Consider the following 17086-nt stretch of genomic DNA (forward strand, 5'->3'; position numbering starts at 1 on the left):
TCCAAGATCTAAATGAGATTTAGATCTAGAAGCCTTCTAATCAGATTAGGAGATGGCTGATGTAATCTGCAGATAAGATAAGGGTTATCCATTATCTTAAAGGGACTTCTAATCCAAATGTGATTTGGGTTAGCAACTCCTAATGGGATTAGGAGCTGATCCCTTTAAGATTATAAAAGGAGAAGGGGGTGACAGCCTTTAGACATGCAAGACACACGTCCTTGTCTTCAGAACTGAGATTACTAGAAGAGAGAATACTGCACCCTGCAAATATTCTTTTGGAGAAAAGATTGGTGGGAGTTGTATTGACAAGCTGTCTAGTTGATTTTTGCGAAGGGTCATGTTCTTTTGGAAGAACACTACTTATTCTGCTCCACCATACACTGCGCTATCTTCAGTGGGAGCAGATTTTGGATTTTTCCTTGGGTGTGAACACCTCCATTGGGAGATACTGCTTCTATGTATATGGTAATTTCCCTCCCTACTCCTTTTGGTTCAGATTTGTTTCAGTTTGTGGTTCAAGAATAATCATTGAAAATTTGATTTTATAAATGGGGAATTCGATTCCTAGTTGATGGGAGAGAAAATTTTTTGAAATTTTCCCCCTTATTCCGTAATCTTTGGCCGTCCATGTGATGAATCTCATATCCCTTCAGGAAGATTTCATAGAAATAAGTTCTGCGATCTGCGATTCTGCAATCTGCGATTAACTGTTCTTTGCAGGTTTGCAGGATATCCAAGAAAAATCTAAGTTCAGCCAACTATTTTAGTTTCTTGATAATCTGATTATCTTGAATTAATTTATTTTTAGATAATTATTCTTGCATTAAATCTCTTGAACTGGACACCAAAACTTGGGCCGATTTACACCAGATTTGGTCCAAACTGGTTGGACCAAATTGTTGGTTCAATGGGGTTGGGTTTGCTAACCCATTTCAATTTAGGCCAGAGGGTTGGTGGCTCACTTCAAGTTTTAATTTGGCCCACCTCTGTATAAACCTAACTTTAATATGATAAAATTGAATCCACCCTGATTTAGCCACATGGGCCGAATTGCCTTTTGCAAAACAACCCATGTACCTAGATAATGTTCCTAGATAATGTTGTATCATAATATTATGGGTTCTGTTGGGCTGATACTGATTTAATCTAATTAATTAAGGGTTTTACAGATATTTTAATTGATTGGATCAATTTATTTCCTGCATGTGATGTATGGATGTGTGATGTGCTACGTACATGGACCATAAGTACTTGGCATATGATTATTTCGATAGTGACTCTTTCGCACACCATGGATGAATGCACATCATCCCCATAGTGTTCATAAGATTATTGGATGGTCTCCCCATTTGATGGGCCCCACATCAGCTTCCTCCCCAAGAGGAACCGTGCAGAACCCTAGCCGTTTAGGGCCCATTTAAATCTAGTTTTGAGAAAGTCAGTGGGAGCCCCTTTGGTTTGACCTAAATAAAACTAGGTCATAATATTCCATTCCCTCCACTAAAATATGAGTGCATGCGATAAGGAGATTCATATGATGAACTTTTTAAAGGCCTTCCATCATTAACATGAAGATGAGTCATTCAGTACTAAGAAAATGCACCATAAAATTGGGTTATCCATTTGCTGCTTTATATGTTGGATTGTTTCATAAGATGATAGGGGCGTCATAGACCGATGTGGGAGGGGCCTATCCTAAAATGGAAGACCCTCTCACGGTATTTTGGCGTTCATGAATATGATGGTTAAACACTCACTAGACAGAAAGTTTTAACCTAAAATGACAATGAGCGTTGTCTAATAGAGGCCAAAGGAAAAGCTCATGAGATGAGTGGATGTGATCCTTCATAGAAGGCGGTGGGGTTATGTAATTGAAACAGTTTGGTTCCATGCACCCTATGTGGTTTCCCACATTTCTAGAGACATAGTTCGTAGTCTCCGTCACTGAGATAGGAGATAAATCTTAGAACTGAACAAATGAAAATGAAATATAGATTAAAAGACATAACTATGTAGACAACAAGAATCAAATTAGGTTATGAACTAATAATTTCTTTGTCTTTTACCAAAAATGGCAAACGGACAACTCAACAACTATTGGACAACAATAAGCTTAAGGGCCCAAATTACGCTAACTGGTATCATAGCTTTATGTTGGTTCTGGTGTCCGAGAAATTGGACAAGGTTGCTAAGAACCCTACTCGGATCATCCAGGTGATAGGGCTTCTGAGGCCCATAGGAGGAAATATCAAGAATGGGAAGAGAAAAACTCTCTTGCCCGGTGGTATATCATAGCATCCTTAGACAATCAGATACAATGACAATTCGATCAAATCGAAGTGTCCAAAGAGATCTTGGATAGTCTAAGGACAATGTACAAGGAGCAAAAACGTTTTACTCGTTAGAAGGTCCTAAAACGAATTATGACCACACAAATGCCCAAGAACCAACTAGTTCATGACCATTGTCCTAAGATGATGGGGTACATCAATGAACTGGAGGCTCTTGGATTTGGGCTAGATCATGTCACCAAAGTTGATGACATCCTGAACTCTTTGCCTCTTTCCTTCAATAAGTTCATATTGAATTACAATATGAACAAGCTAAATGTTAACTTTCATGAACTCAACAATATGTTGCACAGGGTCGAAGAATTGATAAAGAAGGATGATCCCATTGCCATGCTTGTTGAAGGTAGCAAGTTGGGCAAGAAGAAGAGGAAGGAAAAGAAGAAATCTCAGAAGAAAACTAGCAAGCCTAAAAATCAGAGGAAGGACAAGGCATCAGATGCTTGTCACTTCTGCAAACAGACTGACCACTGGAAGAGGCACTGTCCTTAATACTTAGAGACCAAGAAACAAGGTAGTTTTGAATCCTTTATCATAGAAACCAATATATTGGTGACTTATGCTTCCTTGTGTATTGACTCTAGGGCTTCTACTCATGCATGTAACACATTGCAGGGGTTCAAGACAAGTAGAAGACTGAGTGACGGTGAAGTGATTCTTTACTTGGGGACTTCTGCAAGCATAGTAGTTACAGCCATAGGAACTGTAAAATTGTATTTCAAAGAAAGAACAATTACATTAAAATATTTTCTTTATATACCCAATTTGAGAAGAAATTTGATTTTTGTTTCAAAACTGTGTACGAATGATTATTCTATTATTTTTAGTAATGTGATTACTATCAAAAAAAATAACAAATTCCTTACATATGGAGAACTTGAGAATGATCTCTATGTTCTCCATCATTCTCTGGAAACAAATATAACCGAAACTATGTTGGATAATAACCCCAAGAAAAGAACCCGAGATACAATTAATCCCACGTGCTTGTGGCATTACCGACTTGGCCACATTAACATAGATCGTATCACAAGGTTGGTAAAAGATGGTCCTTTGGATTTTCTAACTATAGAAGATTTTCCAATATGTGAACCTTGCCTTCAGGGTAAGATGACGAAATGGCCATTTAACGGTAAGCCTGAAAGATCTACATGCACACTTGTCCTTATACATACTGATGTATGTGGTCCCATGAATGTTAGGACACATAACCAACACATTTTTTTCATAACATTTCCTGATGATCACTCTCGTTATGGTTATGTGTACCTGATGAGACACAATTCTGAATCCATTAAAAAGTTCAAAGAGTTCAGGCAAGAGGTCGAGAAACAGTTGGGGAGACACATCAAGGCCCTTCAATCAGATCGAGGAGGTGAATATCTCTCTGACGAATTCAGGGACTACTTAAAGGAAAATAAGATAGTATCACAACAAGCTCCTCCTGCTACACCAGAATTTTATGGTGTGTTAGAGAGGAGGAATCGAACTTTATTGGATATGGTCCAATCACTTCTCGTACACTCAGAATTACCCACATCCTTTTGGGGTTACGCATTAGAGACTGCGATATACGTGTTGAACTGGGTTACAACCAAATCCGTTCTGAAGACTCATTATGAGCTTTGGACTAGTAAGAAACCAAGTTTGAGACACTTGAAGATTTCGGGTTTTCCAGCACATGTTAAAAGAACAAGTGTTGACAAATTTGAATCTAAAACCAGCCATTGCCTATTTATAGGTTACCCAAAAGGCTTTGTAGGGTATTTATTTTATGATCCAAATGAACAATCACCATCAGGAAGTTGTTCTTGATGAGGAGAGCTCAGGAGTAGTGGGAGATTTCCCACAGCTCCAGTTAAGAACCAACCTAGGCAATCTACTCAGGAATCCAGGCCTCCAGTTCGTTATGTCCATGACCAAGAAAGTTACTTGGTGGAAGCCACGACCAGTGAGGAGGATCCAATGACTTATACGGAAGCTATGTTGGACATAGATTCCTTAAAGTGGGTAGATGCCATGAGAGTTGAAATGGACTCATTGGAGACCAATGGAGTCTAGAATCTAGTAGATCTTCCCCCTGGGGTAAAAGCAATTGGTTGCAAATGGATCTATAAGAGGAAGAAGGGCCCCGATGGTGAGGTTGAGACCTACAAGGATCGTCTTGTGGCGAAAGGGTACACTCTGAAAGAAGGAATCAATTATGAGGAAACCTTTTCGCCTATGGCCTTGCTTAAAACCATTAGGATCGTGCTAGATGTAGCAGCATACCTTGACTACGAGATTTGGCAAATGGATGTCAAAATCACGTTCCTGAATGGAGATCTTACTAAAGATATCTATATGCAGCAACTGCAAGGTTTTATAGTTGTAGATCAGGAACACATGGTATGTAAACTTAATCGATCAATATATGGACTAAAGCAAGCTTCTAAGAGCTGGAATGTCCAATTTGACTCTAATATCAAACAATTTGACTTTGAGTAGAATCCGGATGAGCCTTGTATTTACAAGAAGACTAGTGGGGATTAGGTTACATTTTTGGTTCTGTATGTAGACGACATTCTACTCATTGGGAACGATGTAGGAATGTTGACTACGATGAAAGTATGGCTCTCACAGCAATTCTCCATGAAAGATCTTGGAGAGGCCTCATATTTTGAGACTTCGAATCTATAGAAATAGATCGAAGAGGATAATAGGATTATCCCAATCTACTTGCATTGACAAGATAGTCAAGAGATACAGTATGGAGAACTCCAAGAAAGGAAATATTCCTTTCAGGCACGGAGTCACTCTTGATTCATGTTATTAAGGCGTGTTTCTGTGTAATACCCTTAAACTGGACACATATGAGACTCGTATTAGTTTAGAATCTTCACAGCCGTTGGATAGACTGGGGAGATTTATCCTACCAAAACTGACATTGGTTGACCGTTCTATTCGGAAACCAAGGGGCATAGTGGAAGACATTTTGCTTCAGATTTTTAAATTCTATTATCTTGTTGATTTTTTGGTTTTAGATACTCAATCTATAGTTGACAGTGAGTCAAAGATTCTACTTATTTTAGGAAGGCCATTACTTGCTACATCCAATGCTCTTATTAATTGTAGGAATGGTTTGATGAAGCTTTCATTTGGGAATATGACTCTTGAGGTGAATATTTTTCATGTTGGGAAATAGCCCCGAGATGAGGACGAGTGCTATCATAACTACATGATATACTCTCTCATTACAGAGGAAGTAGATGAAAGGGAAAATTCTGAATCTTTTGAATATCTCCTCTATAATTTTGTTTTGAATTTTGAATTTTTGTTTTATCCTATTAATGATGTCTGTAATGTTTCCTCTATTTCTAATGACATGCAGGATAAGTAGAAGAAGTTTTGGCAACCACACTTTGAGGAGTTATCACGTGAAAAAGAACAACCGAAGCCATCTTCTATGGAGACACCAAAAATAGAGTTATCCCTACTTCCTGAAGGATTGAAACGTGCATTTTTGGACCAGGTATTGTTTTGAGACATATCATGTCTGAAAGGGGAGAGTTCTCCGAGTTAATGGACAACGGTTGAAGCATTATGTGGAGAGGGTAGACCAACCTAAGGAGATCACTCTTGCAGCTCCGGTCTACAATGCTTTGTCAGGTTCTATCTTTCTACACTATCATTTTTATCTTTCTTTTCTTTTATTTGTTTTTGTTTTTCTTTTATTAGTTTTTTATGTTTCCTTCTTCTAGTTGATAAGTTTGCAGGTCTAATATCAGTCCATCGATCAGGTGTCCCCTACCCTTTGCTTTTTTATTTCTTTTATTTTTTTTACGGCAGTGGGGACACTATCTCATTCAGGTTGGGGGTGTAGCATTGCATGCACATAATATGCACACTTTTTATATATACATTCTTCTTGTGTGAAAGAGAGACAACCAACACTTTACTTATTGTTTCTATCCTGGTAGTTTTTTGTGTGAATAAGTTTGCATTGCATTATTGAGAAGTTTAGATTGAACTTTCTGATTTTCTATTTAAGTATGATTTCAAAATTGTTTGGTTTAAGTCACTTTTCTATCTTAATTATCAAAGAATAACTTCTGAAAACTTTTTGTGCTCAATACTAAGCTTTGTCATATTTAAGCTCACTTTTTTCTAGACTCACACATCTTTTGTGAGTGAGTGGAGAGTTGAGGAAACAACTTATGAACTTTCATTGATCTGTTGAATTGGTTAGTTGCTATTTAGAATGACATTACGTGGTTGGAGGAATATTTGGATGATAAGCTAAAGGATGATATTAGTCAATTTCAAAAAAAAAAAAAAAGAAAAAAAAGGAGAGGGGGAGCTAGTTCGTGTTATTTGAGAAACTTTACACTCTCCCTACTTCGCATTATCAAGAGAGAGAGAGAGAGAGAGAGAGAAAAGAAGAAAAAAAAGAAAGAGAATTTTTTTTTAAAGAAGAAGACTCGGTACAATAAAGTCTTCCGTCAATTCAAAAGACAAACTTCTTTTCTTGGGGAACAATCTTTCTCACTAGGCTCGATTTCTATTTGTATTGTTCTCATATTTAACTAATCAAAATCCTGAAGCTGGTTTTTGGTAAGAATGGTGGAGTTCTAAACAGATAACTTTCCTATCTTCTGATCAATGATCGTGTGTTTGTTTGTCCATAAATTTGGCCTTTTTCTTGAGTGATTATCTAATTTCCAACTCCATGAGAGAAATCCCTTGCCTTAAAACGGCTTATCTATGAGGATATGGAGTTGGGGTTTTTACTTTGACTAATTCTCAAGGCTATATGTGTTGTGGTTTGTGGTATGAAGGTTTTCCTTAGTTCACACACATTCACTTTTGGAAGTTATAATTGAAATAATCTTGATAGCATTTGTGATCTTTTTCCGACCCTTTTGTTTGAAATGCTTAGCTGGTTTTGCTGGATTTCTGTTTAAGCTAATCATCATGCTTTGTCTTTTTATTTGCGCTTAAATTGGTAGGGACTAGCAATAAGCTGGTTGGGGGTTGTGACAGAAGCATGAAAATGTATATCTAAAGTGTACTCAACAATTGACATTTGTAAAATAAAGAGCTTAAAAGTTATATTTTTCCATAATAATTTTATAAATGTCAATTTTATTTTTTGTGCAATTTTTATGCTGAAAGAATTAATAATTGAACGGAGGAAAGCCCAAACATAGGTCCAAGAAACCCAAACCCAAGTTCCATGGCCCAAGTATGAGTGCTGATTCATTCCGATTTTACTTTAAACAGAGTCCAGTATTTTGGGCATATCTTTCTTTACAGATGTTAAAATTCGGTAAATCTTGAGGCTATGGACAGCTAAGAGATAGAGAAATAATTCATCTGTTCATGGGTTTCTCTAAATCAATCTATATCCAGGCGCAAATTGGGGGATAAGACGGGGATCTGGGCTGAGTAGATTGAGGATCCTAATAGCATAATAAAAAGGAAAAATCTAACATAAAAGGGGGACGACTACTAGAGGTTGTTTTGACATTATTTTCTCAGTCTTTCATGGAAGAGAAGAGGGGAGAATGACATCCAAGCGTGGCTAAAGCATCAACAAGGCAAGGGAGGATCTTGATCGATGAGTTTTGATTTGCTCAGTTTGGCTCTGATACCATATTAGGTGTTGAGAGGAGGTGTTAGGTTGGATTGGAAGTTGTCTCTCTTTGAAAGACGAAGGAGAGCCTCTAAAGGGAATAAAACTTTTGGTATGGGGTCAGAAGAAGAATGTGAGGGTTGTAGGGGCTCGAGGGTATTAGTAGTGGAATGCTTGGGATTCAACGACCTCTAACGTGAGGGAGATCCTCTATTTATCAAGAAGATTCCGAGATCCTAAATGATAGGAGATGAGGATCTTCGCTCCGTATTGAGGGAGGAAGTACATTCTTTAATGGAAATCATTGAATGCGCCATTGGGCATCGCCACGTGTCTCATGAAGATCTTCTTAGGCATCGGATTTCCTTATCTTTTAGATTCCTCATTACTCACGTATGCTACTACATTTTTGCGCATTATGATTAGTCCTATGTGATTGATGATGACGCCACCCTTCGAAGGTCGATGTTTCGTTAATGCCTCGTGGCGATTTGCGAAGTACTTTGTTGTCGTGGGTTTGCGTGTGTCTGGGCAAACGCGGCCTTCACTATGGGCTCGGCCTATTGTCCTCTCTGACCCGTTATTCGAAGCAGGTTCACAGGCTATAGGTTTATTGTAGTTTTGCTTAGCATGTTGTGGGTTCATTGTGAAGATGGTGTCAACCATAGTTTCATCACAACACGAAGGTTGACCATAAGCTATTTATGATTGATTCTATGGTGTTACTCTTGGTATATGAGTGTTCTATGAGGGTCTGAATGAGCAGTACATACCTACTTTAGCCCCTCACTTTATCGGTAAGTGGGAATTTGTGGATAAACACATTGTCTTTTGTCTTTCCAGCGTTGGGTTTGGTATTTCTACTTGTTTTGGGTTTTTGTGTAAATCGCATGCTCCCTATACTCGTGCTTGGTGATTCATGATGATCAAAGGTTCAGCCCCCGCTATCTTTTGGTGATTTGATTTCTGATGGCAGTTAGTGCTGTATGTGTGGTCTAGCCCCCGCCCTCTCTTACTGCTATCAGGAAAGAAAAATCATAAGAAAATGAAACAACAGCTGGGAGAGAAGATGTTGGACGATGGGATTAGGGAGAATATAGTTGCTAAGCTACGGTCATAATCATCATAGCTCTGAGTAAGATGTAAGAAGTGACACGTGTGACCTTGGGGTTTTGAAAGTTTAAATGATGGCATTGGGTACATAATTAAATCGCGATAAGTGTTGCGCCCTGCCCCATCTCCCTTTGGGTTTTATTTATGAGTTGTCATTATTCACGATGGTCTGTTTGAACGTGCCTGTTTGGCTCCCCTTGTCACTGGGTCGTGGTAGTTTATAAAAGGGTGTCTTATGCCCTATTCCGCAACGTTGTCTGAGTCAGATTCACGCTTGATTGCTCGATTGTACCTTTGTTGTATTTCTTCGCTCCGAAGTTGGGAATGGCCCTTAACCATCACGGCGCTCAGTTGGTTGTCAATGAATCAGTAGGTTTTAATTTGCCATATCCGGTGGGGTCGACACTGATTTTGGAGTATGCCGTGGTCCGTCAAATGCTCGTGCAATATTGCGAACAGAATGCGATAGCCCCTTTGGGGTACGAAGTCGTTAACGGGTTTCATGTTCGGGGTGTGCGTCCGAGGGACCAATTTTTAGTAACGCGGGAAATAGTGACTTCCGCACTAACGATTGTCTGGTCTGGTTGCTGCCCCCTATTGAACTGCCTACTAGCATCGTTAGTCCAGCGTTGAATACACTCGCGGCTGTGATGTTCGAGATAATGAACCTCCCCCATGATCAGATTTCCTGGAGCGTCTTGGCGCGATGGTTGAAGACCTGCGAAAACCTCTCTGCGGTCGGCTTTCAAGTCACTGAAGTTGAGAACCACATCATTCGGTTGGCACATGTGTTTTGGAGAGCGGCTTTGGACGATTCTCCAATAGTTTATGGGCGGTCTTTGGCAGACGTACATCATCGTTTGGAGGTCATGAAGCAAGGTGAGCTGCGACGACCAAAGACCTCGTGGACCTTGAGGAGCAGTGTGCTTGGCAGCGTCGAATGGTGGCAAAGTGCGAGGTAGAGATCAGCGAGCTAACATCAATAATGTACACCGATTTTTGAATGAACCCTAACGAAGTGTTATGTTTTTAGTGTTATTGATCAGTCATGTTGTGTGTGTACCATATCTGGGTGGGTCGCGGTTAGCTCTGACACAGTTTCAAGTTATTATCATTGTCAAGGCCTCGCCGACCGCTCTGTGTATAATGGTTGTGCCGCTAGTCGTTTTCAAATTACCAGTAGCGTGTGGGCGGTAGGCTTTCATAAGCAATGGCTAAATTAGTATCGCATGTGTCCTTTTGTCTAGTGCATGCAATCTGATTGGGCGTCGTCGTATCTTTAAGGGTTAGGAACAAGAGTTCTTTTGCAGCGAAAATCCACGTGGCATCCAGTAATGATTTACTCTTCGTCGTTAACTTGAGATTATTGTGATTTAGTCACACGTGTGGATCGGGTTTGAAATTTGATAGGATATGGAGATGGTTACTGTCTATCGCTGTTACGGTATAGGGCAATGCATTTGCATTATATGCGCCTCATTGGTCCCACCTCTGAAAGAGACCTTTGGGTAATTTCGCGAGCTTACTTATTCACGAAGCATTGCTTCGAGTGTCGTGCGGGCATCTTATCATCTTCTCTGGCGCTGTTTAGTACTCTGCGCTCATGATTTCTATTAAAAAAGGGCAAGCAGGCTGCTCTCGTTTTATTTGTAGTCGTTGCTATTATCTCCCCCATTCGACCATTGGAAGGTTATTCGATAGGCAAGAATAAACTATTCTCCTTTGTATCACTTCTATGTTAGTCAATCTGTCTTCATGGCTACTCAACAAGGAAGTCTGGATTCCTTCTTTATAGATTTCGTCAGACAGGTTGACATTGTGTCATTGCAAATAGAGAGGGAAGCAGCTTTGGCGGTCGATGGTGGCAGGGATTTTTGGCCTCCTATTCTTGTATCACGAGGGGAAAATGGTTCATCTGATGTTGTTGTTGGTACCGAGTTGATGTATCTCTACGAAACAACGGAGGTTTCCATGTCCTACAAATGCCAGGAGCCATGGACCGATGCATCAAAGTCTCTGACCAATTATACTGTTTGGACGCGATTCATTTTGGAAAATCCACTGTATTGCCAGACGCTTCAGGATGCTAGGCTTTTAAGGTTTGTAGACTGCTACACTGGTCTTCCAGGCCGGAACGGTGTTAAGTATGTAGGGCACCTGCTGAATCATTGGTGTTCGCGTACACATACTTTCGTGGGTGCGTTTGGTGAATTTACTATTATGATGGAGGATGTGGTGGCATTGTTAGCATTGTTGGTTGGGGGTGCGATATCTGCAAAGCATCTGCAACATATTGAGTCCATCCCGCCGAAGTGGAAGGAGCTGTATGAGGATCTTATTGGGGAGGTTGCCCCCTATAAGGCGTTGGTGGACTGATCCTGGGATCAATGGATGGCCTACTAGTTCGAGTGTCGAGGCGATGGAAATGTCATGGTACGAGGTGCATGATCTCATTGCCACCTTGCTGCCTATTTTCTATATGTGGCCTCCCGCTTCTTGTTCCCAGGGATGCTGGACTATGGTCTCTGCACCGTTCTGATCCCCCTGGTCGTCTTTGCTACTAGCAGGTATCAACTCCCCTTAGCATCGATGTTTTCTTGGTTATTTGTATGAATAACTGGACGACACTGTTCAGCAGCTGAATGACCCTAGTTACAGGAGGCATGTGAGTTACGTCTTCACTCCGTTTATTTGGATGTTCATCTGTGAACACTTTGAGCTCAATGTGAGGCTATGAACACTTCATCCTCTCTAACTTCAAATTGCTACTCTCAATGGTGATGAGTCGGGGGAGAAGGTTTTGGAAGTGTGTTGGGGGAAACGGAGGCTTCACGCAAAGAGGCGCAAAAATTATAAAATGAGTGAGATTAATATGAAATTGGCCTCTTTGGACAGATATATATGGAGACCATATGCTCGCATGGTCCGCCATGCCGTGCCTGTTCCAAAGGGTGGGGATAACTAGTGTGCTCTTGAGATGGGAAGTGCTATTGTGAGAATGGCGCGAGTAATTTTGTGGCTTGGGGTTATTGCATATTTGGACCGCTCAGGTGAATTGCAACTCTTTGTCTATCGTCCGGATCGGGTGCTCCAACAATTTGGGTACGATGACATAGGCGCCCAGTTTTTGAGAAACCTTGGAGAAGACGTATTTTGGGTTCGGTGTCACAGTCGAGCGTTCCCGGGGTGTACTCGGTTTCCAATTGCTGGTTATGGCAGAATGCAAGTGTGTAAGTCACCCCATCTGTCATACCTCTGCTCACTGCTTGTCGGGTTCCAGGAATTATTGTGGGCGAATTCACTAGCCCATCATGTGTCGGCCCCTCCCCCAGGCCATGCTGCTTGCCGAGGGGTATGAATAGCTCTTCTCCACTCTAATTCTTTGGAGAGATCGCCGTCCAAGCGTGATGGGAAATGACCGGTTATCGAGGGTACAGGTTGTAGTCCCACTCCTCCGGTGAAGAGGGCTAGGTCTGTAAGGGTGCTTCACTCCTTTCGTCCTAGCAGTGTACCATCGCCTTCTGATGTGGCTCCAGTATAGGTTCGTTAAGGTGATCACAGTTCTCCGGCCCCAGTGTTGTGGGTGGGTCTGTGGCGAGTCGGGATGTTTCGGTGACAGCCCTCGGGAGTAGTGTTGGTCTAGTGTTGGAGCCTACAGAGCTTGCGGATGTGTCGCCCTCCCTAGGTGGTGTTATGATTCGCTTCTCAAGCAGGCGATTAAAGAAAAGGGCTTCCCGTCGGCCAAGGCGGAGTTTGAAGAACGACGAGTCAATTAGTTTTGTTGAATGTTTGTGTGATTACTACCTTTGCTAAGCGTGGATCCTATCACAACCTGTTGTGAATGAAGGCAGTCAAGTCATTGTAGGCGATCAAGCAGTTCGTGTGGAATCGTCCAGTAGGGTTCCGATAACGACTCCAGGTGGGCGAGGTTTTGTTAAGTGTTTTGGCTTGTATTTTAGTTATAGCTTTCTACATCTATCCTGTATTGCGAGGACTGATTGTGAGACGGTCTTTTACTTTGAAGCGGGTTGATCGCAATGTGGCAGATTCTGACAGGGACAAGGTGGGCTTAGAGGTGAGAAGTGATTTGAGATTCGTTGGTTCGTGTATGGTTCTGGTGTTCTGACTGCTTGCGTATGTCTTTATCACTGGCTCTCTTATCTAAGTTTCCGCTTGGGGAATCCAACACACCCTTTTTTCGGCGTATAGTTGAGGAACTAAGGGTGATGCAGCCCCCGCAATCGAACCCATGGTGACTGGAATTAGTACCGTCATGAGTACCATGGCTAATACAGCCCCCCACACTGCTCCTCAAGTGTTCGACGACCAAGATTTATCGTGTTTCTATTCCATAAAAGTGGATCGGATGACTCAGTCGGGGTCTGACATGGTGGTGGTGACACAGTGTGAAGACGCGCATGGGAAGGTTTCTATGGAATCCATGTCTCATGATGATGTAGGTAACTCTTCCGAGGGTGTTTACCCACAGTCTGCCTGCGATGATACACTAATAGCTAACTTTTCCGAAGACAAGGAATACTGCTCAGGGAATGAGGACGTAGAGGGGGAGTTTGCTTCCCCCTCGGAGGTGTCGTAAGAGGAAAAGTTAGACCAAATACGGCAACTGTTGAGATACCACGAGAATCACGATATCCCGTTAATGCACTTCCTAGTGATGGATCTTGTGTATGTTCAAGGTAAGGAGGTGCGTTATAGCGTCTCAAGTACGGTTGCCCAATTTGCTTCTACCACAATTTGTTCGGATCAGTTGTTAGAAGGAAGACTTTATCCAGACGTGGTGGGTCTGGCCTTGAACGACATTATCCGTACGGTTCCCCAATTTGCTTCCACCATTGATGGGCCTCGTAATGTGTCGCCCACTGGAAGAGTTGACGTGAGTGGACTTTGCCTGTTGGTTGGAAGCGTGTCGTGTGGGCTTTTTATGATCAAAGTCAAACGATGAGTTATAATTTTAGCACATGCTTTCTGGAAGGCAAGCAAAGATATACCACAGAATGATTTGTTTTGCTCCATGAGCGATGTTCACAAGCGCCGCAGGGTTGTCGAAGCGGGTGTCGCCCGAGTATCAAACAAACTCAAGAGTCTGAGAGAGTTTGAAGAAGTTTGAGGAAACCAATGGGAATGTAGAGACTATAGTCGCGGTTTGGGAGGATTGGAAGAAATGAAGAGATTTTTTGTATTTAGAATTGCCTCTGTCGTTGTTAATCCTCTATTTTGAATGTTGCCATTTTGAATTGTGTTGTTTCATTTTTGCCTTCAATATAGCCATATATCATAACAAGGAAAATTGTATGAATATCTTATCCGTGTTCATTGTAAGAGTACATTTGTAGGGAATGTGGCTATGCGAAGAGATGTAGTGCGAAGAGTAATGTTAATTTTACATTAAGCGTGTTGTCGCCTTATCGCAACTGTGTGTGAAGTGCATTAGGCTTATTGCTGTCAGTAATGCAGACAGTATGCTAGTTGTAGTTATTTGATGCGCAATTTTAATACAACACAATACGTTTACAGAGACCAAGCCTAGGAGGGAGGGTATTTGTGCCGCACAAATGTGGCTAGGATTGCTAGGAGTGATCCCATTACTACTTTGGTGGGCGCAGCCCCCCTATAATGCTTTCTATCGAGAAGGTCACGATATGTGAATTTTGTCACGGCTTGTATTAATGTTTATATCGAATGGTGAGAAAATCATTTTTGGTTGTGTTGTGTACTCGGTCGCGAATAAGTACTCTTCGTAGGTGTTGTTATAAGGATTAGTCACAATTAAACACCATTGCAAACGTAAGCGACTATTAGTTGTAAACTACTATTAAAGGAAATCGTACATGCATCTTAGTTGTAAACTACTCTGTCGAGTGCCTGTTGGGTGCTATTGCAATCAGCACAGGCATAATCAACTTTATCGCAGATCGAACAGTGTTTTCCAACATGTGAGATACTATCGGGTGTGATGATGTTATGTAAAGTGAAGGGTTTGAGATGAATGTTATTGTCAATGCAGGGCGGGTAAGGTTTTCTTTTCTTAGTCCATCGCAAAGTATCTGTGTTTATAAAGTGGAAAGGGGTTATTTCTGTTGTTGACGAAGCCCCCCTCTCCCGAGGATTACCTGGAGGAGTGGATGTGCCTGGGGTTGTCACGGCTTTCGCATGAGGCAAATGGCATTAAACAACCGATCATAATAGGAAAGTGTTTGGGGTTGCCAGGTCTTTCTCTGTGACTGGGGTTGCCAAGGCCTTATCTGTGCTTGGGGTGCCGGATCTTTCTTTGTGCCTGGGGTTGCCAAGTTTTCATCCATGCCTAGGGTTGCCAAGGCTTTATCTGTGCTTGGGGTACCGGGGCTTATCGTTGAGGTGCCTGAGGTGTCCTGGGCTTTGTAGAGATGTCTGGGGTGTCGGGGCTTATCACTAGGGTACCCGGGGTGCCAGATTACCTGGGGTGTCTGGGCATTTGTAGAGATGCCTGGGGTGCCAGGGCATACCGTTGAGGTGCCTAGGGTGCTAGATTGTCTGTGGTGTCTGGGGCTTTGCAGAGATGCCCGGGGTCTCGAGACTTATTGCTGAGGTAACCGGGGTGCCTGATTGCATGGGGTGTCTGGGGCACTGGGGCTTATCGCTGAGGTGCCTGGGGTGTCAGATTGCCTGGGGTGTCGGGGCTTATCGCTAAGGTGCTCGGGGTGTCGAGACTTATTGCTGAGGTAACCGGGGTGCCTGATTGCATGGGGTGTCTGGGGCACTGGGGCTTATCGCTGAGGTGCCTGGGGTGTTAGATTGCCTGGGGTGTCGGGGCTTATCGCTAAGGTGCCCGGGGTGTCCAGGGCTTTGTGCCCGGGGTGCCAGATTGCCTGGGGTGTTTGGGGCTTTGTTAAGATATATGGGGTGTCGGGGCTTATCGCTGAGGTGCCCAGAGTGTCCAGGGCTTTGTGCCTGGGGTTCCAGATTGCTTGGGGTGTCTGGGACTTTGTATGGATGAGAGATATATGTACACAGTTGTATAAGCAAGACAAACGTATGTGCTCTTAATTAATAAAAAGTATCTGTCATGATAAGAAACCATAAGAAAAGGAATTTGAAAGTACACATCATAGATTTATTCAAAAGAAGAATGCACATGCATACAAAAGATGGTTACTTAAAGTAAGGTTTCAACCAATAGCGATTTATGGTTTCATCGTCATCACCCGTGTCTACAATTTTAAGTACATAGTAGCCCAACTTGTGAGCTTCTTTTATCAAGTAGGGCCCTTCCTATGTCGGTGCAAACTTTTTTGCAGATATGCCCTGTGCAACGTTGAGGGTTGTCTTCAACACTTTGCCCCCCTCATTGAAGCTTCTAGGTCTCAGGGGTCTGTTGAAGTTAATTGCTAATGCTTGTTTATATTTGTCTTGCTTTTCTGCCGCTCTATCTCTAACTTCATCCACCACCTTGAGTTTGTTTGCAAGTAAATCATCCAGATCCTCTGGTCTGATCTTTTTATCCATTATAGTAGCTATCCTAGCAGACACAACCTTGATCTCTATTGGCAGTACTGCTTCATGTCCATAAACCAAAGAATAGGGTGTTGCATGTGTGCTTTTCTTGATCGTCGAGCGATAAGCCCACAGGGTCTCTGATAGCTTCTTGGCCCAATCTTTTTGGTTGTCAACTATTGTTTTGCTTAGCATTTTTAGTAGCGTCTTGTTCGTAGCTTCTGCTTGGTCGTTGCCTTGGGGGTAATACATTGTCGATGTCCCTAATTTTACCCCATATTGCCCTAAAAGGTCACAAACTTCTTGGTTTTTGATGGACATACCATTATCAGTTAGTATCTGCATCAGTACCCCGAACCTATGGATGATGTTTTATTGTAGAAAGTTTGCTATGTTAGCAGTGCAGATTCATCGTAGGGGAATGACCTCCGCCCATTTAGTGAAATAATTTGTCGCCACGATGATGAAACAATACCCTTTAGAGGGTGGGTGTATCTTGCCTATAAGGTCTATCCCC

At 42.0% G+C, this 17086-nt stretch overlaps 1 protein-coding gene across 1 annotated transcript; it reads right to left on the minus strand.

Moving 5' to 3' along the window:
* Positions 1 to 16347: 16347 nt before the first annotated feature.
* LOC148846137 (uncharacterized) lies at positions 16348 to 16821 on the minus strand. The gene has a single exon (XM_088955931.1). It carries the CDS (start codon positions 16819 to 16821, stop codon positions 16348 to 16350), a length of 474 nt encoding a protein of 157 aa, XP_088812057.1.
* Between the last annotated feature and the right edge of the window lie 265 nt (positions 16822 to 17086).

Source organism: Nelumbo lutea, chromosome 7 (genome assembly GCF_056320005.1).
Source record: "Nelumbo lutea isolate HS-2025 chromosome 7, American lotus-T2T, whole genome shotgun sequence".
NCBI classification, from domain to species: Eukaryota; Viridiplantae; Streptophyta; class Magnoliopsida; order Proteales; family Nelumbonaceae; genus Nelumbo; species Nelumbo lutea.

Coding starts and splice junctions, on each gene's coding strand:
- LOC148846137 (XM_088955931.1), bottom strand. CDS start 16,821: ATGTATTACCCCCAAGGCAACGACCAAGCAGAAGCTACGAACAAGACG.